This window comes from Natator depressus, chromosome 1 (assembly GCF_965152275.1).
Source record: "Natator depressus isolate rNatDep1 chromosome 1, rNatDep2.hap1, whole genome shotgun sequence".
NCBI classification, from domain to species: domain Eukaryota; kingdom Metazoa; phylum Chordata; order Testudines; family Cheloniidae; genus Natator; species Natator depressus.
Window position 1 is genome coordinate 124,264,557 of NC_134234.1, and position 24,810 is coordinate 124,289,366.

At 39.2% G+C, this 24,810-nt stretch overlaps 1 protein-coding gene across 6 annotated transcripts in view; it reads right to left on the minus strand.

The window, feature by feature from the left end:
- The window catches only part of ZBED1 (zinc finger BED-type containing 1), a 282,308-nt gene that overhangs the window by 255,393 nt on the left and 2,105 nt on the right, over positions 1-24,810 (minus strand). For 2 of the 6 annotated variants that reach the window (XM_074966159.1, XM_074966166.1), the window contains exons 2-3: positions 13,643-13,838; positions 10,177-10,259 (exon numbers count right to left, since the gene is read on the minus strand). The exons of 3 other annotated variants lie outside the window; for them this stretch is intronic. In XM_074966159.1, the coding sequence (XP_074822260.1) occupies positions 10,177-10,259; positions 13,643-13,662 (103 nt within the window). In that variant the 5' untranslated portion in view covers positions 13,663-13,838. Of the gene's footprint in view, positions 1-9,551; positions 9,649-10,176; positions 10,260-13,642; positions 13,839-24,810 lie in introns of those variants that run through there. One more of the 6 variants, XR_012641273.1, reaches the window with a different exon arrangement.

Below are 24,810 nucleotides of genomic sequence, written 5' to 3' on the forward strand. Positions count from 1 at the left end.
TTCATCTAATTTCAAGTCTAAACTTCCCAATGGCCAATTTATATCCATTTGTTCTTGTGTCCACATTGGTACTGAGCTTAAATAATTCCTCTCACTCCCTGGTATTTATCCCTCTGATATATTTATAGAGAGCAATCATATCTCCCCTCAGCCTTCTTTTGGTTAGGCTAAACAAGCCAAGGTCCTTGAGTCTCCTTTCATACGACAGGTTTTCCATTCCTTGGATCATCCTAGTAGCCCTTTTCTGTACCTGTTCCAGTTTGAATTCATCCTTCTTAAACATGGGAGACCAGAACTGCACACAATATTCCAGATGAGGTCTCACCAGTGCCTTGTATAACGGTACTAACACCTCCTGATCTCTACTGGAAATACCTCGCCTGATGCATCCCAAGACCGCATTAGCTTTTTTCACAGCCATATCACGTTGGCGGCTCATAGTCATCCTGGGTCAACCAAAGCTCCAAGGTCCTTCTCCTCCTCCTTTACTTCTAATTGATGCGTCCCCAGCTTATAACTAAAATTCTTGTTATTAATCCCTAAATGCATGACCTTACACTTCTCACTATTAAATTTCATCCTATTACTATCACTCCAGTTTACAAGGTCATCCAGCTCCTCCTGTATGATATCCTGGTCCTTCTCTAAATTGGCAATACCTCCCAGCTTTGTATCATCCACAAACCGATCCTTGAGGAACTCCACTGGTAACCTCCCTCCAGCCTGACAGTTCACCTTTCAGTATAACCCGCTCTAGTCTCCCTTTTAACAATTCCTTATCCACCTTTCAATTTTCATATTGATCCCCATCTTTTCCAATTTAACTAATAATTCCCCATGTGGCACAGTATCAAACGCCTTACTGAAATCGAGGTAAATTAGATCCACTGCGTTTCCTTTGTCTAAAAAATCTGCTACTTTCTCAAAGAAGGAGATCAGGTTGGTTTGGCACGATCTACCTTTCGTAAAACCATATTGTATTTTGTCCCATTTACCATTGACCTCAATGTCCTTAACTACTTTCTCCTTCAAAATTTTTTCCAAGACCTTGCATACTACAGATGTCAAACTAACAGGCCTGTAGTTACCCGGATCACCTTTTTTTCCTTTCTTAAAAATAGGAACTATGTTAGCAATTCTCCAGTCATAGGGTACAACCCCTGAGTTTACAGATTCATTAAAAATTCTTGCTAATGGGCATGCAATTACATGTGCCAATTCCTTTAATATTCTTGGATGAAGATTATATGGGCCCATGTTATTTGGATTTGATAATTTTAAAATATCTAACTTTAGTAGCTTCTTTTTAACATCCTCTAGAGCTAACAGTGGAATGGAAACAGTGTTATCACCCTATGATGAGACTATATAATCTGTTTTTTTCCCCAAATACAGAAGAGAAATATTTAAAGAGAACTGCAGAGGAAGACTCCTCTGTCTGCACAGAACCCTACTCACTTCAGTGGATCTCCACAAAGGCACAGGGTTCCCCCAGCACAATTCTCGTCACAAGATCAGGGCTATCGTTATTAACTTTTTAATGGAAAATCACAGAACATTGGTAAGCATTTACAGTGACAACAGGCTCAGGGTAAAGGATCTATAAGCTGTTTTGAAATGGCAGCTAAAATGTCAAGTACCAATGTAACAGAGAAGCAAAACACTATGTAAAACAAGAATCCTCTGACTGGCATATTGCCATTTAATGAATCTTTAGACATTCTAAGAAAATCACCTAAAAACCACTGACTCAGGTAGCTAACTGGAGAAAAAAAGGCACTACAGCCCATCAGTCATACTATTGAGAGCGCCACTATGTGGATGTCTCAAGTTAAGGAAGGAGCTTTAATCAACCATTTCTTAGGGTCAAAATCTATCATCAGATGGTGGATGTGCAATTCTCACTAAAGTCAATGGGACCTGTGTGCATCTGAGAACAGAATTTGGCCTTAATTGGAAGAGACTCACATTATATTTTAATGAATATCAAAGATAAGTGGATACTTTAGCAATGGAAGAAATTAAAGACAAAGGGACAAGAAGTAGGTAATTATAAAATGTGGTTGCCTTTTTTAAATGTTTAGGTTTTTTTTATTAAATTAGCCCAATTAGTGCTACATAGTATGTTAAAGTTATATAATCATAGAAATGAAAGATTGGGGTCGTGGAGACTACTAAAAAGCTATTGGCTCATTTAGTATTTAGAATTCAGGATAATTCCCTAAAGTACATTCTTAATTATTTGATCAGTCCAGTTTTAAATATCTCAGGTTCAGATGAGATTTTCAGCACTTTTCTACGAGATGATTTCACAGTTTAATGGATCTCACAGGACCTGATCCTGCAAAGCTTTACTCGAGGGGGGTTTTGGAGACACATATCATTAGGAAATCCTGCCTGATATTCAGCTAAAGCTTTCCTGTACCATTAGAGGTTGGGACCAAAAAGGACCATTAAAAGGACAAACAGTTTTCTCTCACCTCACCTTTTACTGTACAATGCTTGCGTTTTTATTCTGAAAATAGAGAGGGAGAGGGAGCAATATATCATACAACTCAGCTCCCAACAGCCTGCAGTGCACACTTCCGTGACTACCCCTAACCTAACCGCTCACCTGTTCAATTCCCCTCTAGGGACAAGTGTCCTGGTTTTTCAGTTTATAAATTTGATCCTCTGTCCTAAAAGCACCCTGAATAATTCCTTTCCCTCCGTGCTGTTTATACTCCTCAGGGTAGGTAGTTTGGGAAGCAGATTTTTCCTTTGATGTCAGTTAGCCAAAATATAGACATTCATATTTCAATTTACTCAATGTTGTTTACTGCGTTTCTAGATTCTTAACTAAGATATTAAAGCAGGGCCTAATACTGATCTCTGTGGGACACCACTGGCAACCTCCCTCAGCCTAGTACTTTAGGGGTTTTTATTACTCGCTATCCTTTGTTTACAGTCCTTCCACAAGTCGTTAGTCCATGTGGCAATCTCAGTTCCAATCATTATGTTTTCACGTTAAGGTTTTAGGAGATGATATCGAATGCTTTACTATAAAGTCCAGGTATGTTACATCTACAGCACTCCGTAATTTTGTAATTTTATCCCAATAAAGTGATCGAGTTTATCTGACTTGAATTTGTCTTTATAAAATCTTGTTTTTATCATTTATCCATAAATATATGATGATAAATTATTCATATATAGATAGATAGCTCATATCTTTCTCTTTGGGTACATCCCAACTTGTCATAACTTTTCAAAGTTTATTTACTGATTCTTTGAACACTCTGGAATGCATATCATTTGGTCCTGCAAATTTGATTCCCTTTTTTCTGTTACTTGCTTTTTCTAAAAAACTCTATTTATAAGATCTTTGTTATGTCTTCAGTATCTCTATCTTATTTCCTTATCCTTCACGGTTTAAAAAAAAAGCAGATCAGTGTTATAGTCTTGTTAAAGTCATCATTAATTTATTCTCGTTCATCATTGTTTTAGAATTTTGCACTGTAGGCTGGGATTTTCAAAGGAGCCTAAGGTTGTTAGGTGTGCAACTCCCATTGACATTCAATGGGATTTGAGTGCCTAATTCTCTTCTGGCCCTTTGATAGTCCCAAGCATAAACTGTACATTTGTAGGAGTATAATAAGTCCACATGATGGAACAAAAAAACCCAATGGGATACTGTAATAGCGGACTATAAATTATACAGAAAAGATGAGTTAGATTGGAGAGGTGGAGGGATGGTACTATGTGCATACAAGATTCCGTTGCATCTAGTGAAATAAAAATTGAAAGAGAAATCTTGGGCCCATTCAAGTCAATGGCAGAACTTTAAATAATTTGAATGGGGTCAGGATTTTACCCTCTGAGTGGAGAAGATCACACAGTCAAATGTTTACGGACACAAGTGCCATATCATAAGAATACAAATATACCAATAGGCTTGTACTATTAGATTCCAGATCAATAAATTGATATTAAGTATAGACTGCTGAGAGAAATCAAATAGGTAACAAGAGATAATAAACCAGTAACAATGGGGGACATCAACTACCCTCATATAAACTGGCCAAATGTTCCAATGGGATAGGGTTTAGACAAGCAATTTCTCGGCACCTTAAGTAATTGCTTCTTGGAACAGCCTGTTCTGCAGCATGCAGAGGAGGAGACTTTTGTCTCCTAAAGAACATGCAGGGGTAGGTTCAAAAAATATTAAAATTTGAGCCACTAAGTAAGAGACCTTGGGAGCAGGAGCATGTGATAGTACTCTAGAAGGTTTGTATGACTGGCACAGCTAATGAGTGATTTTACTTCAAATACATTTTGTTCCCACGAACATTGGAGAAAAGTTTTACCGGCACAAATATTCACAGAAAGTTAATTTCAAAGAGACCTGCAAATTTGTAGGAACCAAATTTTGAATTTGAGTGCATCAATATTTTCCCTGTCACATGACCAACATCACCAAACAAACCTAAGCAACACATCTGGAATGGATATTTGTGATCAACCCATAAAGTAAAACACTGAAAATGACATTCATTGGATAACTAGTAGATTCAAGAGCATAACGATTTGTCCATAGATATTTTGTGATCAGGACAAAGGGCTAAATTAAATGAGTAAATTATTTGCTATGAATTCTATGCTTTTGGTTTCCTCACCATATTTTGATTTTGCTAGGGACACAAGTATCATCTGTCTCTCATGGGACATGCTGACATTTGGCAGCCAGCTCTGTCACACCTGCTTGCTGGCCATGTACGATACCACGCTGTCAACTGGACTGCAACTGCAGTTCCTCCTCCCAGCGACCATGGCTCTGCTGTGGTCCTGGATTCTCTGGCCTCTCCTCTCTGCCACCTCCCTCTGCCCCCCTGGTCTCCTCTCCATTGTCCCTAGGTCAGTATGGAGCTTCAGCAATTAGGAGGTGGTAGCTCCTGCCCTGTGCATTGCTGATAGGGAAGCGAGAGGCTCGACAGAGGGGGATCAGAGTGCAGAGGCTGGAAGGGGACAGAATGAAAGAGGTGATCCCCCCCAAACTACTCACATCCCCAAAAGCCTTGCAGGCTCCCTCTACCCCCAACACCTCACCCCCTCTTGCTCTGCTTCCCTCCCACAACAACTCACCCAGGCTCTGACTCGCTCTTTTGCCACCCAGCAATCTTCTAGACTTCCTCCATCTAACTATTCCTCTCCCAGACTCTTCACCCCTTAAGTTATCCCCTGAATTCCCAGATGTTGCTCAATACTCGAGTTCTTCCTTGCTCCTATAACTATCCTCCACCCCTCTCCAGCTGACCCTGGTTCTCCTCAAGTCCTCTTGCTTCTACATGGCTTCTCTCCCCACATCCTGCTCCACCTGCTTTCCCTTACTCACTCAAGACGTTTTTCCACTGGGAGTATATAAAGGGATTTGCATTAAGCCACAGTTTGTTTTGATGCTTTTATCATCTAGGGAAGGCCATCTGTACAAGTCTGCTATGTCATGCAATATGGACTCTTGCTCTCTACACTTGAATAAACCAACACCCTTCGGATGCGAACATGAGAGCGTAGAGGAGATACTGATGGCATAAAGGAAGTTTTGAACAACTGATTGTAATCATAAGAGTTCTATAACAGAAATGTACAGTGGGCTGCACTCTTTTTCAGCTGTCACAGAGGCGTGAAACACTGGTCATCAGTTTCAAAGCACATGTCTGCATATATTATTTTGGAGAAGGATAGGATAAAGATGTCACATGTTTGTATCCGGATGGCTCCCTATTGTTTGCACACTTATGCAGGCTCATACACTTAAGGTAAGATTGATGTTAGCAGCATCTTAGGCTCACTTTATTTGCTCCTTATCTAACACTTTCAGATGAGTACAGCACCACACAACTTTATGCATTTAGCTACATTTGGTTAAACTGCCCCCTTTTGGAATTCCACCCTCACAAATGTGGATCTGGTGATTCACACTATATGGTGGACAGAAAAATCTAGATAGATCAGCAGGTTGGCAGGGAGACTGCTAACAGATGCCAGGGGTGAACATTGTTCCATATTGTGAAGATCTGCAGTACAATAACAACAACATAATTGAATGACTTGAAACTTAAAAATGTCATCTACGCTTCCAGACAACATGCCTTCATGTTCTATAAGATGAACACTGAGTTCTTGGGTTAGTTTTGGTATAGTACTTTCTCAGACTACAACTTGTTCATTATAAAATCTCTTTTAATAATAGGTGCGTTCTATTTTTATTGTACTTGTATCCAATCTCTGACTACGTAATATTGTTGAGATCAGCAGAGGTGCTTGAATTGTAGTGTCTGGGGCAAAGAGAGGAAGCTTATGAGGAGCTGCTCTCAACGAGGGCCCCTCCACTTTGGAATTAACTCTTTCATGCCAGCTGAAATAATCCAACTTTATTAACCTTTAGGGCAGTGGTCCTCAACCTTTCCAGGCTACTGTACCCCTTTCAGGTGTCTGATTTGTCTTGCGTACACTGAAATTTCACCTCACTTAAAAACTACTTGCTTACAAAATCAGACCTAAAAATACAGAAGTGTCACAGCACACTATTACTGAAAAATTGCTTACTTTCTCATTTTTACAATATAATTATGAAATAAATCATTTGGATTATAAATATTGTACTTACATTTTAGTATATAGTATGTAGAGCAGTATAAACAAGTCATTGTCTGTATGAAATTTTAGTTTGTACTGACTTTGCTAGTGCTTTTTTTGTAGCCTGTTGTAAAACTAGGCAAATATCTAGATGAGTTAATGTACCCCCTGGAAGACCTCTTGGTACCCCCATGGGTACATGTACCCCTAGTTGAGAACCACTGTTCTATGGCACACTGCAAAGTCCATCTATTTGGGCTGGAATTTAGGAATCTATCTTGGAGTGTGGATTATTTAATTGTAGGGTTCTGTGTTCTGCAGGAGCTAAGAAGAAGGAAAGTTTCAATTTTCTGTATAGACTGTGGTTTGTTTGTTTGTTTTTTGCATGGAGAGAGATGGTTGCAACTGCCCGCTGACAGTCTTAGTTTTGTATTTTTGCTGGTATGTTAGTGCCTGAAGTAGGCATTCTTGGTAATGTTTGTATGTTGAAAATCAAAATAAATAAATAAATACATTGGGTGAACTCCTGGCCCTATTGAAGTTTTGCCATTAACTTCAATGGCATCAGGATTTTACCCACTGAGCCTGTGATCCTCAGTTGAATGGAAAATGATATAGTACTGCTTGGACCTTTTAATTATTATTATTCTCTATTTTGTGATTTGCATCAGATGAAATTGTCTGGCTTTGCTTACTTCAATATTGTAAACAAATTGGTGGCTACCTACAACAGCAGAAATAGACCTGTGATCCATTTGCTCCAAAAGATTGGATCTCTACAATATGAGCTGAAAGAGAATCTCCGTCAGCTGTCAGAAGTACAGGCCTTATGGCACACAGTCTAGTGGTTTCAATTCCATTCAGTAAAATAGCAGTGATACACAGGCATGATAAAATGTGTACCATCTAGACTTGATTATATTGTCTACATTTATTATTATTATTTTATTTGTATTATCAGAGTGCTTCGGAGTCCTTGTCATGGACCAGGACCCCGTTACATTACGGGCTCTATGTATATTTTTTTTAATAGAAAAATACATACGCCTTTCCCCTCCCCACCCAAAAAAATAACAATAAAAAGCAAGAGATGTCATGCCTATAAAAACACAGTGGGCCAAATTCATACATGGGGTCTCTCCAATTGAATTAGCCAAGGGATGCATTTGTACCCTTATTTTGTATTCACTCTGCCAACTTTGCAGGAACCCTTCACTAATGCATACTATTCTGAGATCTATGTTTTCATCATCAGTGATACTCGTGCATAAACAAAGATGTTCTGGCTAGGTGATAAGGCACAATCATAAGCTAAAGTTGTAAATGTTGATGTAAATTTCAGTGGCAAAATTGGTAGGGAAAACAATCATTTTCAAGTTTCCTAGAGTTATAACAGAAAATGGAGCTTCTACAAAAAGCTATAAAAATAATCACTTAATTGTGTCCTTTTAACAAACAAGGAATTTTGAAGACCTATCAAAAAGGTTTCCAAATATGATTTTGTTGGGTAGGCAAGATGGAATGAAATGAAAACACTTAAAGGTATTTTTCCGATTTAGAAAATAATTTACATATACAGTACTGACAAGGCTAGTTTTGCGCTCCTTTGTAATAGAGTGCATGCCGGCGGCAAGCCTGGATGTAATTTTAATTTTTATCGCTTAAGGATTCCAGCTATAGTTCTTTTAGCAATAGTTTCTGAATCAATGCATTTGGGGGGCCAAATCCTGATTATATTATTCTTGCAAAATTCAATGGAACTTTTGCATGAGTAGAGCAAGAAGGATTGTTCTTATCAATTCAGGGCCTTTCATTATTTAAAAGACGAGGCACTATTTTTAGTACTTTAGATTTCTACAGCAAATAGACCATTTCTAAATGTAGGTAGATTTTTTTTTTTTAATTTTAGTAACTTCTGACCCCTGCTAAACCTTTTATTTACATTCTTCTGTCCCAATAAATAAAATAGAATATAAAACCATCCGGATTACGTGATGATGGACTATTAATATCTGGATGGATGTAACACAGGATTTCTAGAGCTTTCATTGAAATAAGTCTTTTTTTTTTCTAATAGACCATTTAAATTGATTATAGCCCTTCTCATATCACATATGTTATCTTCCAAATTTCTTAACAAAAAGAGTTAGTGTACAGTAGCCACATCATTCCATTTAGGTCATGTTTTCACATCCAGTCCACGGTGATTGGAGATCCTTTATGTAACATGGCGCTCCACGTGTAAAAAGGCAAATCATTAGCTTAGAACTCTTGACACGGGAGGGGGTTTAAATTGATGTTGCTTTTTATATTGTGTCGCTAATAAGGACCTGTGTGTTTGTCTTTGCCAACATGCCATGGATGATCATTGCCTTTCTTGGGCAGTTCCTTAATTTATTAGGCAGCTCTGCCTTCTGAACCCAACAAGAATGTTTCTAGACTTCATTAGCACTCCATCCATTTCTAAAGTCATGCAATTTTAAACATTCACAATCCCCATCTGTTGTTCCCATATTTAAGAAAAGAGCTTGAAGGTCAAGGATATCTTCAAACATTTCTGGCTTTCACATTTTAATAAAATATAATCTGCAGTTTGGCTTTTGTTTTGGGTTTTTTTAAACTGAGTCGAAAGACACTGCCTTCTTTCATTGAAAGGATTGCTTCTCACTTTTGCATTAAAAAAAAGAATGAGATATTATTTAAGAGGCATGCCACTTGCATTGGTCACAGCAAGGAGACTAACCTCGCTGCCCAACAACATACTTTCCTCCTGTTAGCAATTGCCTTTATTCTTCTTTAAAAATGACAAGGTTTTCTGTGTCAGTAAACTCCTCTAAGTGCTATAAGTAGTTTTATTAGCTGTGCTTTTACTTTGACATTACGAGGCAAAGAATGGTACTCAAATGTCATTCACTTTCAAAAATATTTTATTTTCTTGAATTACTATATTATCTCAGCATTGTTGTTATTGCCTCCTTGCATGTGGAGAGAGAGGGAGATGTGACATGATAACTTTGAGGTGCCACATCCAACCTGAAAGACAGAATTATTTATAGGTGTTTAGAAAATGACATCAAATGGACAGGCACCATGGTTTAGCAGTATGTACATCTGTTACTACTACATTCTCAGTTATAGACGTAATCATCACCATCATCCTTATTTTACTATTTGTTTCTGGTACCACCCACAATGTGCTAGGTGCTGTACAAACACAATGTAAGCTGCCCAGTACAGCTTACACCATAAAATGTATCACAAATACCGTTTCAAAATTCTCATTACTTATTCCAAGCTATTCTACAATCCTGACTCAGGCAAAATTCCTATTGAAAGTATTAGTAGTTTGCTCTGAGCATTGAGTAGGGCCTCATTTAATTGGCCCTAACATTGTAAACAAAAAGCTGAGAACAGGCAAATCCTACAAGACTGTTAACTCGAAGGATCCAATTGTCTGTGCCAGTGAGATGCTTGTTAGGAAGAATCTTGTGCTTTCACAAGTTGTGGTATGAACAAGACATAGAAACTCTTAATACATTTTCACCTTTGCTTGTTCTTTACCTTTCTTACTCTGAAGTGCATTTTTTGCCCATGGATTTCCTTGGCCTTCCATGTTTCTGTGATATAATGTCCCTTTAGCACAGCTAAACAATAAAACAGAGGGATATTTCAGGGAAACGTCTGGAAAACAAGCTACAATAAATGAAATAATTTTCCCTTTTCTTTAAATATTTTCTCCATTTATTTGACAAGGTTTTAAGTGATGATTTTAGAAAGATTTAGTCACAATTCTTAGTCATCTAAAACCATATATTGGTATCAAAATGAAAGTGTTCGGCATGTCTAAAATTAGGATACTTCACTGAAATGTCTGTCCCATCTGAGTATTCCCCAGCATTAGGACTATCCTCAGCTACTGCCATCTTAAGGCAGTTTTAGTCATCATTGTGCTTCAGCAGTGCTAAAGGGACTTAAAACTGCCTTAAGGCAGCAGCTGAGGATTCCCCTGGTATAGGGAAATCTTATGCCAGTTATTCCTGCATTGCTTCTCCCCCCTTTGCCAGTGTAGGGGGTGTTTTAGCATGGGATTGGGTTGGGGTGGGGCTTAGTCAGATATGAGAGGTAATAGGAATTGCATGATGTGTTCTAGTGATTTTGGCCAATGGAGCAACCTCTCCAGGATGTTATCCACCAGCAGAAGTTAGAGCAACTCTGAGGCTGCTCTAATTTGTGCCAGAGATTGTTTCAGCTTCTAGCAGTGTCCCTGGAGGAGAAAGAAGGAAGTGTGAATAGGTGGTGTAAAGCCTCATACCTATGCCTCATATCACCAGGTGCACTAACACTGCTTTGAAACAGCTGGGGAATCTAAACTTTCCTTTTTCAGCATAGTCAATCTATATTCCCTTTTAGAAACACTACAATGAAAGGCAGAAAAACAGATCATATAACAGGGGAAAATCTAGGCTTATTTAATGGAGATAGAAAAATGATGAGAGAAATTTATAGGATGTTTACCAACAATAGAGAATTGACAATATCTCCTTTTGACTTTTAAAATTTCTTTTTCGTGAGTACATTGGGTGATAAACCTTTAAAATGTATCACATAAACCTTTTAAAAAACAAACAAACAAAGAAGGAAATAAACAACCATAGAAATGTCTGGGAGGGTCGTTTATTTTAAGATTTGCTGTTCCTATTGCATAAATTCTCTAACTTTTTACAGCTGGAACAGCAAGGGTCAGCATTCCTCTATTACTGTTCTCCATCAAGCAAAGGAAGACATTCATGTCTGCAAACTACACTGACTAGTGACAACAAGAGAACGGGAACTATTGGTACATTGGATTAATGCATTTACCTTTTAAATCCAAAGACTCATTTTCAAATCCAGATTAGATTGTGAATTAAAATAATTTTGGAAAGTTTAACCTATCCTGTAGCAGAGATCTGTCTACTCCACAGCACAAAACCACTTTACAATTCTCTACAAATGTCAGTCCAGGCTTCAGGCCTGATCATATTTCCACTGGAACAGTTTCAAAGGGAGCAGGAGTAGGCTGTTAGATAGCTGGGGGTGGCAGGGGTTCAGCTGCATATTAGAATTAAGTTGTACAAGTAAGATTTGCCAAAATCCTGTCTAAACTGTGGGCTCCATCCCACATACATTCCATACATGGAACTCCCATTGACTCAAATGAGAATTCTGTGCATAAAGAGTTTATAGGATTAGGCCCAGCTACATGTCCAGCCCTAACTAGCACAATTGTCCTGACATTTCAGGGCAAATTCTGCTTGTCTTCCTCACACAAGTAGTCCCACTGACTTGTGTGAGGCAAGTGAACAGGGTTTTCTTCTTACATGAATATAAAATTCAACCAATTGATAAAATAAAGGATTGCATGATTCAAACACCTGTTCCAGAACTGTATTTCTAAGGAACTCTATATCTCTTCGGAACTGTATCTAAGGCAACTTTAATATTACTGTTAGGATATAGATATTCAGGCCTGTCTGTAAAGGCCTGTACTCTAAGAATTTAGGTGTATTCTTATCATTTGGCTAGTTAGAGGTATAAAAGAAAGAATCAAAATCACTGTCTGCCAGTGTAAGGTCCTTCTCTTACTGTGACAGTCTCAGGCCCTGTTCTTAGGCTAAGGCCTTTGGCTAAGCAACAGAGGCAGCCATAAGCTGGGAAGCGACCGGTCACCTCCTCACATTCCAAACTAGTCACATTGAAATAAGGTGCTATTGGGTTGTCAGGAATACAATCCTGTCCTGATAGTGCCTATCACCTCCAGAGAAAGGGAAGTGTCTAGAGAATGTAAAAGAAAACTTAGTTTGATAGCATCCTGTCTGGCAAGAACTCACTTATCAATAGCTGGGATGTGAAATCCTCACTTCTGTACTGTTTTGTCATTATAGTTCCCACTTTGCTATTGTTTGTCTGTATAATCTCTGTCTGGTTCTGTGATTGTTCCTGTCTGCTGTATAATTAATTTTGCGGGGTGTAAACTAATTAAGATGGTGGGATATAATTGGTTAAATAATCATGTTACAATACGTTAGGATTGATTAGTTAAATTTCAGGAAAATGATTGGTTAAGGTATAGCTAAGCTGAACTCAAGTTTTACTATATAGTCTGCAGTCAATCAGGGAGTGAGGGAGTGGGTGGGTGGGGGAAATGGGAACAGCGAATGGAGATGAGGAAATTGGAATCATGTTTGGCTAAGGGCAGGAATGGGAACAGGGACACAGGTGTAAGGCTCTGTGGTGTCAGATCTAGGAAGGGGGACACTAAGGAAGGAAACTGGAATTATGCTTGCTGGAAGTTCACCCCAATAAACATCGAATTGTTTGCACCTTTGGACTTCGGGTATTGTTGCTCTCTGTTCATGCGAGAAGGACCAGGGAAGTGGGTGAAGGAATAAGCCCCCTGACATGTTACTGTACTAGTACATCACAAAAACAGTAGTTACAGTGTATGCACAAGCTTGAGTCACCCAACATCCACCCTAAATCTGACTAACAGTGTTGTACAGCACACCATTCTAAAAGTTAATACCGAGTAGTAAGAAGCACGTCTCTCTATTAGTAAGCTAAAGATGTTATTTGAATGAAACATGCAATATGTACACATGTATGCATACTCCTATACACAGGACAAGATCTTTACCTGGTGTAACTTTGCATAGCTCCATTGACTTCAGTGGGGCTATTCTGACTTACATCAGCTAAAGATCTATTCAAAAGTGGGCAAAATTCTAGTCTCTGCTATACCAGTGCAAGCTCATTTAATTCAATGGGCTATTTACCAGTGTGACTGGGAACAGAATTTGTCATGAAAGACACATGTAACTTTAGGTATTTGAAGTAATCTTTTCAGAATTTGTTACCTGCTTCCTGCTTGCAATTGCTGTATTGCCAAAAATGTGCCTACTCTGCATCTGACCTCATTGGTAACACTGGGAGGAATGCTTTCTGAAGCAAAATGGCAACCATTAGTTTGTAATTTATATACACTAACCTTTGATCTCTGGATCCCATATCCAGTCCCACTGGCAGAATCAAGTTAAATGAATTTGGTCTCAACTTGGTGTCTGGAACAGGATAGTCCAAGGAGATAGAAACTTGATTCCTCACAGTCTGGTAAATTCACACAAGTTCTTGAACACAGCTTACAAATCTGTATTATTCATAGCCGATCCACTTACTTTATCATACTGTAAAATGTAAAAAGAGACCTTTATATACTTTATATAGTTCTATGGTGCAATATATGTTCTTGCTAGCTGATGTATGATTTGTTTTTAGACCTGGGAGAGTTGATACAAATACACCTAACAGCCTCACGTTCTCTTTTCTAACTCCTTTTATTTAAAAGCTTTCCAGGTTTGCAAGCCTGTATGGGGATAAATTAGAGTCAACCTCCAAGAAAACAATTTAAGCATTCAAATATGCAAAAGTCATTTTGTTCCAGGCTCAAAACATCGTTCATTGCGATATGACATCATTGCAAATAAAATAAATTAAATAAGAAAGGCATCTCTGTCTTGCTTTTCTTGAGTCTAATAGGTGAATGACAGTGAGTCTGTGAACTATTCTGAGAGAATCAGAGTTTGAATCTCTGATGATTAGTTCACTGCAGCTCTAATTTACAGTATTTTGGTGTTGTATTGAAAATTATTACCATTTTTAGCTTGATATTGCAATTTCTGAGTAAATAGTAATGTAGGCAGAGAAGTATAAGGTTCCCCCACTAAAAACTATTCTGACTCCCATCTTCATTAAAGTCCACTCTTGGCTCAGTGCAGTAAGGGGACAGCACAACAGAGAAAGTTACACCATTCGCCGTATTCCATCTACATAAGGGAGTAAAACACAGCAGTCATTTGCACAGGTTTCTCATGATAACACCCATGTAATTGCTCCTCTTCTCAAAGCAGGTCAGATTTGAGTGCTAACTGCTTGCAAACCCTATAGTACAAATGGTTACACATACTATACTGCCCAGTTGACCTGGGAACTATAGTATGTATAACGTATTTTGAGAAGTAATGGGCACCTTTAATAGAATGCAGTAATGATGCAAGAACGCTATGTACACTAAAAAAAACCCACAGTAATACACAGGGGTATGTCCAACACAAAATATAATGATCTGAGTTATTATGATTTATTGTTCTGTAGTGCCAAAAGTGTGTTAGGTGCTGCATAAGAGATATACAAAATATACAGGCCTAGTGATTCTAGACCCTGTATTCCAGAACTAGTATTGTATTTGGAGGCAGCATTCTCCCTCCATATCTCATTATAGTGGTCCAGGTTTTCCAGTGATGCACGTCTATGTATCTAGATCACTTCACCTCTAGAGTCAGGCATGGCAGAGGTGAGGAGTTATGTAAGTGGTAGGCATGTGTGAATTGCTGACCAGAGTAAGCTCTCAGAATGATTTAGGCTGCTGCATAGCTGTTTGATCAAGTATGGGTCAGGAAGTCCTGTCACTGAATCCAGATACACACTCTTTTGAAAGCTGACATCTTTCCTGTTTGGGCTATTTGGCCTGAAACAGGTTGAGAGACAACAGAGGGACATTACTGAGAGACATTACTGACATCCTGAAGCACTTACACGAGAGTAAAGTGATCAGGAACAGTCAGCATGGATTCACCAAGGGAAGGTCATGCCTGACTAATCTAATCGCCTTCTATGATGAGATTACTGATTCTGTGGATGAAGGGAAAGCAGTGGATGTATTGTTTCTTGACTTTAGCAAAGCTTTTGACACGGTCTCCCACTGTATTCTTGTCAGCAAGTTAAAGAAGTATGGGCTGGATGAATGTACTATAAGGTGGGTAGAAAGTTGGCTAGATTGTCGGGCTCAACGGGTAGTGATCAATGGCTCCATGTCTCGTTGGCAGCCGGTGTCAAGTGGAGTGCCCCAGGGGTCGGTCCTGGGGCCGGTTTTGTTCAATATCTTCATTAATGATCTGGAGGATGGTGTGGATTGCACTCTTAGCAAATTTGCGGATGATACTAAACTGGGAGGAGTGGTAGATACGTTGGAGGGCAGAGATAGGATACAGAGGGACCTAGACAAATTGGAGGATTGGGCCAAAAGAAACCTGATGAGGTTCAATAAGGATAAGTGCAGGGTCCTGCACTTAGGACGGAAGAACCCAATGCACAGCTACAGACTAGGGACCGAATGGCTAGGCAGCAGTTTTGCGGAAAAGGACCTAGGGGTTACAGTGGACGAGAAGCTGGGTATGAGTCAGCAGTATGCCCTTGTTGCCAAGAAGGCCAATGGCATTTTGGGATGTATAAGTAGGGGCATAGCGAGCAGATCGAGGGACGTGATCGTTCCCCTCTGTTCGACATTGGTGAGGCCTCATCTGGAGTACTGTGTCCAGTTTTGGGCCCCACACTACAAGAAGGATGTGGATAAATTGGAGAGAGTCCAGCGAAGGGCAACAAAAATGATTAGGGGTCTGGAACACATGACTTATGAGGAGAGGCTGAGGGAACTGGGATTGTTTAGTCTGCAGAAGAGAAGAATGAGGGGGGATTTGATAGCTGCTTTCAACTACTTGAGAGGTGGTTCCAAAGAGGATGGTTCTAGACTATTCTCAGTGGTAGAAGATGACAGGACAAGGAGTAATGGTCTCAAGTTGCAGTGGGGGAGGTTTAGGTTGGATATTAGGAAAAACTTTTTCACTAGGAGGGTGGTAAAACACTGGAATGCGTTACCTAGGGAGGTGGTAGAATCTCCTTCCTTAGAAGTTTTTAAGGTCAGGCTTGACAAAGCCCTGGCTAGGATGATTTAATTGGGGATTGGTCCTGCTTTGAGCAGGGGGTTGGACTAGATGACCTCCTGAGGTCCCTTCCAACCCTGATATTCTATGATTCTATGATTCAGGCCAGCTAGCCACTATAAATATAGTCTAGTAGGAGAATCTAAAGCCAGTGTGTCTCAGTGGAAAGTACACCTGATTATGAGTCAGATGAACTTTAGTTCTGTTCCCACGTTCTCTTGTTTGCTGTGGGAACTTGGGGCAGGTCACTTAACCACCTTGTGCCTCAGTTTCCCCATCTGTAAAATGATACTGACCTCCTTTGTAAAGTGTTTTGAGATCTGTGGACTAAAAATGCCATATAAGAGCAAGGCAGTATTATTTTCCTCACTGAATACAACTGATTCCTCACTGGAAGCAGCTCATGTGTGCTCCTAGGAATTCACAAGGAGTAATCTAGTACTTGTAAGATTTGGCCATATAAACCTCCCCTTTATCACACATCATGACATGCCAAGTCCTTGAATTCCAACAACAGTCTTGTCTCTCTCTCCAGCATAACCTTTATACTACTTCCTCAGAGTGATTTCCCGAAGAGGGGAGTTAGATTTGGTCTAGCAATACCTCATCCTTCTGCATCTCCATTTTCAATGGGTAAATGTACATTCCTCAGTTCCTAATTCTTATTCCAGCTCATTTACACTTTTTCAGTCACTGCAAACTTATACCAGTGTGTGTCTTTCTGTATGCTCACAGTGTCTTTATTTTATCTTCACTGATACCAACATTCCATTAATCTCCCATTTAGTTGTAATCCCTAGTAGGCTTGCCAGAATGGAATTACAATATGAAATAAAAGCAAGTAATTAGAACAGAGATTGATTATCAATTTAGTTAGTTTTAATCCCTGCTAGATATACATATCTCACAAGGGGGATGATGATAATCTTCAGAAATGCATTAACCTAAAGAGGTAATGTTTTTAAGAAATGTTACGTACAGTCAGCTGTGTCAATATATTTTCCCTGAAGACCTTACTTAATTATTACTGTAGGCATTATAAATCTATTTTCCAAATGGTTTGTCAAGTCCTCATTTAACAGAGTTCACAGTACATACAACATACAGTAGAAATGGATACTGAATTGGCAGATAAAGTTTATTATCATCTATTCGATTATTATCCTAAAATACAATCAATCTGAAAGATGCTACTGAACAAAAGATAATGCATTTTTCTGCACTTAGCATATATGTTCTCTTGTTCCAGTCACATCAAACCGTTTTGTTATACAGATTTTATAGGAATCATATCCAAAAAGTTTGTTCTTTTTAAAGATCTAACCATACACCAAGTACAATAATTGTACAACAGGCTTCATTATGTATAACCTTAATCTCTCATGTCTTCTAGGAGATTTCCTTCTTTTTCACATACACATATGATGTAGAAAATGTGAAAAGTATGTTCTTTTGTGCACAGACTTTATTTCTTTTAGGATAAATATTAAAATTCAGCTACTTCCTTCTTCCTACTTTCTGTACATATGTATATTTCGTGGTCATAACAGTTAACTATCTAAAACCTTTTCCCCTAGCACGTTAGGGTCCACCCTTTCTCTCACTGAAGTCAGTGGCAAAGCTCCCATTAAATTTAGTGGGAACAAGATCAGGCACAAAAATCTATTTGATATTGATATATTTTTCCATGGATGCTCCCACGGACCATACAATGGCAGCTGATAGACTCTGGTATCACCCACCAATGAGATATCCGCGATGTCAGAATTACCAGAGCCATGTGTGGCGCAGAATGCTGGACAGACCACAGATTGGTAAGAGCGGTGCTCAACCTGCATATTATCCCCTCACAGAGCTGGCACCCCAAGCTCAACAGAACAGCCTTCAACATAGCAAAGCAAAAGCACATTGACTATCAGGTGCAGTTTCACCAGTCACTTGATGACAAGTTTTTTTCATGCCCACCAATCACTGGCAACCCAACAGAAATATGGAACTAGTTCAAAGATGTGATTATTGACACAGCTAAATCAGTACTGGGGCCAAAGAAAAGTGTACACCAGGACTGGTTCGATGAGAACAGTGAGGACATTTCCAAACTCCTAAGTGACAATCAGAAAGCATTTGTTGAATGGCAGACTCTCACTTCCATCTCAAAGAAATAGAGGTTTAAGTACCTACAGAGCAAGGCCCAGTTTGAACTGAGGAGAATGCAGGATGAATGGTGGGAGAGGAAGGCTGCAGAAGTTCAGCATTACACAGATACGAACAACACAAAGATGTTCTTTGACTGTCTCAGAGCAGTCTACGGACCATCTAACTCTGGCAGATGGCATAACCCTCATCAAAGACAAGGAGGGAATCATACAGAGCTGGGCTGAACACTTCAATAGTCTACTCAATAGAGACTATCCACAGTCAATCGGCATGTCCTTGATCAATTACCTGAGAAACCCATCAAAGAGGATCTTGATCTCCTTCCATCAGTTGAAGAGGTCATGAAAGCCATTAAACAACTGAACTCTGGCAAAGTGTCCAGAAACGATGGTATTCCAGCAGAACTGTACAAAGTAGCAGGCCCAAAGGCTATTGAGGTGTTCCACAACATCTTGAACAGCATTTGGGAGGAAGAAGAAATGCTATTATTGTATCACTGTTCAAAAACAAAGACAGCAAAGCTGACTACAGATTTCGCTCCTCTGTACAGTATTCTACTGAACAGACTCATTGAAAACATACTTGAGGAGAATCTGCCAGAAGCGCAGTGTGGTTTCAGACCAGGTCATAATACTACAGACATGATTTTTGTCATAAGGCAGGTCCAGAAAAATGTTTGGAGCAGAACATGGACTTGTTTGCAGTCTTCATCAACTTGACCAAAGCTTTTGATACGGTCAACAGAGAGGGTCTATGGGCTATTCTGCATAAACTGGGCTGCAAGGAAGGTTCATACGTCTGTTCCAGGACCACATAACAGTGCAAGTGCTCTCAAATGGTGACTCTTCTGTTGCATTCAAAATCTCAAATTGAGTGAAGCAGGGTTGTGTACTTGCTTCAGTGCTGTTCAATTTGTTCTTTGCCTATGTCCTCAGCTATGCCACAAGGGACTTGGATCAAGAGATATACATCTGCTACCAACTCAATGGCTCCCTCTTTGATCTTCAAAGACTCCATGCTAAGACCAAGACACAGGACAGACTTCTCATTGAGACACTTTTTGCAGATGACTGTGCCTTGGTGGCTCATAGACATGATGACCTTCAGGTCATCTTTGACAGGTTTTCTGAAGCATCCCAGCTCTTTGGCCTCACCATCAGTCTCAGTAAAAAAGAGTTCTTGTTCCAACCAGCACCTCATTCCAATGTCCCAGTTCCAGCCGTCTTCACCTAAGGCAAACAGCTGAAAAATGTGGATCAGTTCAAGTATTTGGGCAGCACCATCTCGAGTGAAAGTTCCCTTGATAAGGAAATTGCCTCCAGAGTCAGTAAGGCCAGCCAGGTGACTCCAAACAAAAGTCTTTAACCAACCCAACATTTATCTCTCCATCAAATTGAAGATCTTCAGTGCAGTGGTTCTAACAACTCTCCTGTATGGATCTAAGACATGGACTTTTTATAGACGGTACATTAAATAGCTTAAGCAATTTCACAAGCGCCTACTCTTCTCAATAATGAGCATTCGCTGGCAGGACAGAGTGAACAATATTAAGGTCCTAGAGAGAGTAAACACAATCAGAATTGAGAAAGTGCTATTGAGAGCATAACTGAGGTGGACCAGACATGTCATCAGATTGGAAGACTGCCGTCTCCCAAAACCGATCTCGTATGGGGAGCTGAGGCAGGGCAAAAGAAAAATGGGTCATCCGTATACGCACTTAAAAGATCATCAGAAGAGCAGTCTCCAGTGAGCTGGTATCAATCTCAAGGAACTCAAGCAAATGGCTCAGGACAGGAATCACTGGCGCTCTCTGACAAGATCAGCATGTAACAGGTTTGAGCGGAATCAATGAAATCGTTTCCAGGCTGCATGTGAAAGGTGCCACAAAGCTGCATCATCAAACATCATAGATATGGACTTCCCATGTCCTCAGTGAGGCCAGCTCTGTATCAGGGTTCGGACATCAGAGTCATTTGCATAGTTATAGATGAGAATTGTGACAATATCATCATCATCGTCAGCGATGGACTACCAACCAACGTTTTTGTGTACCAAATGGAATCTATACTCATTTTTTAAAGAAAGAGGATAGTATGTTTACAATGCATGTATTCCCTTCATGAGTGTATTTCATTTAAAGTGCCATTGTATAATATCATCATTCTTTTATTCTCTGTGAAGTAGCTGCAACACTACCAGTGTTAAGTGCATGTATGTATATGTGAGCTAAAACAGATATGAATTTCAAGCCTAAATGAACAAAGGCATTCATATAAAGAATCTCAGGTAGCTGTAGAGATATGGGTTTCTATCTCAATCCCATAGTTATCTAAAAAATACTTTTTTAAACGGAAGTGACAATTCATGTTCTTTGAGACCAGCACTCTGCTCTACATTAGCTGCGCTTTTCAGAATTTGAATTCCCTGGAGTCTCTCTGCTTTCCCCTTGATGCTATATTCTTTTCTGCTCTCTCTTTCCATTTATTTCTCTCTCTTGTACAAACACAAAATCAGGCAATCTTTTCCACCCCTGTGTCTCACTAATCCAAACCCCAACTATGATTCAAATTCATTAAATTTTTATATTTTTAAAAAATCACTCTATTAGTATATGCCCCCTTTGTATCTAAGCTTGTTAACAATAACATGTTGTAACACCAAAAAGTATTTCCAGGATTCCACAATACCATAACAAAGTATCCGAATTAGAGACATAATTCTCAACCGCAGACAGGGTATACAGGACTAAACCCAAATCTTTTCACTTAGGACCAGATTTTTAAATGTTTTTTAGGTGGCTACTGGAATTTTCAAAAGCACCTTAGTGCCTAACACCCATTGAATTAAATGAGTTTTATACACCTGGATACTTTTGATAATCCTACTAGGCATAAAAATATCTTTAAAAATCTGGGCCCTAGTGTCTATAAGGTACCACTCTGTAGCTATATGCTGCTCATTAGAACATAGACAAAAAACAGAATGCTACACCAAGAAAGCTATTTTACTTTAAAGGATCTCTACTTGAACAAGGAAAAGCAGTTTACTACAAATAAAAGTATAAAGTTATCTACTACAAATATTGTAGTGCAGATTTGAATGGAAAGCTCTCCAATATTCTTATCACTTTACCAGCACACTTTAGGAAAATCAATTTGTGCAGTTTGTCTTCCAAGTATGTCCTAAGCAGTCAAAGCTCAAAATATTATACCTTAGGAGAAAAAGCAGAGAACAAACAAACAAACAAAGAAAAAGTTATCAAAAAACCTGAAAATGTTAGCTATTCTTTACCTGCTGAGAAATGGCAGTACAACTTTTCAACATACTTTTTATCAAATGTTCCCTCTGTGGAGCAGTATTGAACTATTTGGTGTGTAGAGAACACACCAGAAAAGTAAGCAGTGCTGTATAAGTGATGTGGGACTTCAGTAAGAGGTGATCTAACTTATAGATGCATTTTAGAATACTATGTAGCCATGTGGGATTTTTACTAACATTATTAGGGCAACATCATTATTAGTGTTGAAGAAGGAGAATAGGATGCAGATGTAATGTGCCATAGATATATCTGAGCATGTGGCACTCTACTCCCATGAATAAGAATAAGAATATTTGGCATTTAGATGGCCCTTCTGCATTTTCAAATTGCTCTGCAAGCATTACCTAATTAATATTTATAATCCCCCATGAGCCAGGTTATAAATATATAGAGCCAGATCCTCAAATAAAACTAAATGCTTGTCAGAATGCATGTGTTTGTAGATTTTAAAGCCACAAGGGGCCCTTATGGTCATATTGTCTGACCTGCATAACACAGACCATAGAATTTCACTAAATGGTTCCTGTGTCAAACCCATAAGTAAATTGGGGGCTGGAACTGTGCAAAGGTGGCTTTACATTCACTTTTGCTGTCTTCCAGTCCTGCTGTTCCAATTTGCACATGACTCCAATGGCCACAGGGGCCCAAAAACACAGCTGAGGATTGGTATGATATAGAGCAGTGATTCTCAAACTTTTGTACTTGTGACCCCTTTCACACAGCAAGCCTATGTGTGTGATCCCACCTTATAAATTAAGAACACTTTTTTTATATTTAACACTATTATAAATGCTGGAGGCAAAGCGGGGCTTGGGATGGAGGCTGACAGCTTACGACCCCCCACATAATAACCTTGTGACCCCCTGAGGTGTCACGACCCCCAGTTTGAGAACCCCTGATATAGAGGCACCCTGGCCCCTTTTCCCTGCTCTGCCAGATAAGGGAGGGGAATGGCATTAAAGCCCCTAAGCTAACTCAGTGCTTCCATCCTGATCACTTTACACTTGGATGATCCTTAATGGGTTTGTTAAAACAGCTATACAACCAGATTATGCAGGCAATGCTAAATGGGCACACCACAGAGAATCTGGCCCACATTAACCCCATTTTACAGAAAAGGAAACCAAAAGCTGGCAAAACCGAAAGGTTAAGTGCTTACTCAGGCGCTTCCATTTTCAAGCAAAATTCCCACAGACTTGAATTGGGTTTTTCTTGGATAAGGAGTGAGTAAAGAATGTTGTGTAGGGTCCTAAGCCATTTGTCCAAAGATATACAGCAAGCCTGAGTGAGAACTGAGATTAGAACTCTGGCGTTCCTGGGACCATGCCACTCATGCTACCCTGTTGTAATAGTTAAACTGTAAAATTCAGTAACATTTGTACTTTCACTGTAACCTTTTGACAGTTCTCTCAGTTGCAGTTATTCCTTCCTATTACAAACATATTTGGGGTGAACTTCTGGTTCCATTGAAGTCAATGGTAAAACTCCCAATGACTTCAATGAGGCCAGGATTTCACCCTCTGTCAGACTGTAGAAATAGCAAGGGTGACTTTCATGTTCTTAGGATGTTGCTTATAATCTATCATCAGTTAATACATTATAATAGACAACAAGCATAGCTCCTAAATGTAGCTAGTGATTTTGAATAGTGCAACAATAAATCTAAAACAACAATGCTTTTTCAGAGCCTCTACAAATATGAGGCTGATTAACACTGGCTATGTTATAAAACATATATATATATGTTATAAAACATGGCAAATTAATAATTAATGGTATCTGAACTCAATATTTATTTTCTATGCACACATATATTCATATTTAACACAGATGCCACTAAACTTTTTAATCTGCTCCACTCTGTCCTACCCTGCATGTGACTGATTTAGACATTGATTTGCTGTAAAATAATTAACATTAAATCACAGAGTTATTATAATTTGATTGAATTTTTTTTCTCCATTTGTGGTTTAGGCAGAATGTGTGCATTGCTGTCATTTGGAGGGGACATGTAACGTGGCTTGGCATGTTAAAGTATGAAGAGCTCTTTGCTACTTAGGTAGGAATTAGTTTATTTAGTAGTGAAACTGCAATATTTAAATGAGGAGGGTTCTGGGGGGAGGTGGTGAGGGATTGTTTTATTTCTAAATAATTAGATGCATGTGAAAAACCTACCCATCACCATTTAAAATGCATTTATGATCTTTTTGCTGTTCAGAATTGTTGCGCAACAGACATTTCACTGTGTGTGTGATAGACGTAAACAAATGCATTGCTACTGTAGTTGCAGGGCAAGTAAACACTGATGTCACTGTTGCTATAATCATATTAGTAGGATCCGTTAATGGTAATGTCCAGACAGATCCACTACCCAGATCAGGAGATCTTTGAGATGAATTTGAATATGAGCACAATTGAAAATGAGAAAGGAGTCTACTTTAAAACAGGATCTTTGCAACAGATTGCCTTTCAAATAAGAATTCTGTTGTAAGAGTATGGTGTCCCTAGCCTCTGTTTGCCAGAAGCTGGGAATGAGTGACAGGGGATGGATCACTTGATTACCTGTTCTGTTCATCCCCTCTGGGGCACCTGGCACTGGCCACTGTCAGAAGACAGGGCACTGGGCTAGATGGACCTTTGGTCTGACCCAGTGGGACCATTCTTATGTTCGTAAGAGTAATCTTGCTATCACTAACATACAGCGTCAAATCACCTTGAATTGCAGTTGCATTTAACTACACTTGTGTATCTTTTCTTTAAGAACAAATTCATTTTTCTCTTACTCCCCAGAATACACAGACATAGACACACACACACACACTATATCCCAGTCAGAGGGCAAAAAGAAAAGGAGTACTTGTGGCACCTTAGAGACTAACCAATTTATTTTACAGTTCACAGCTT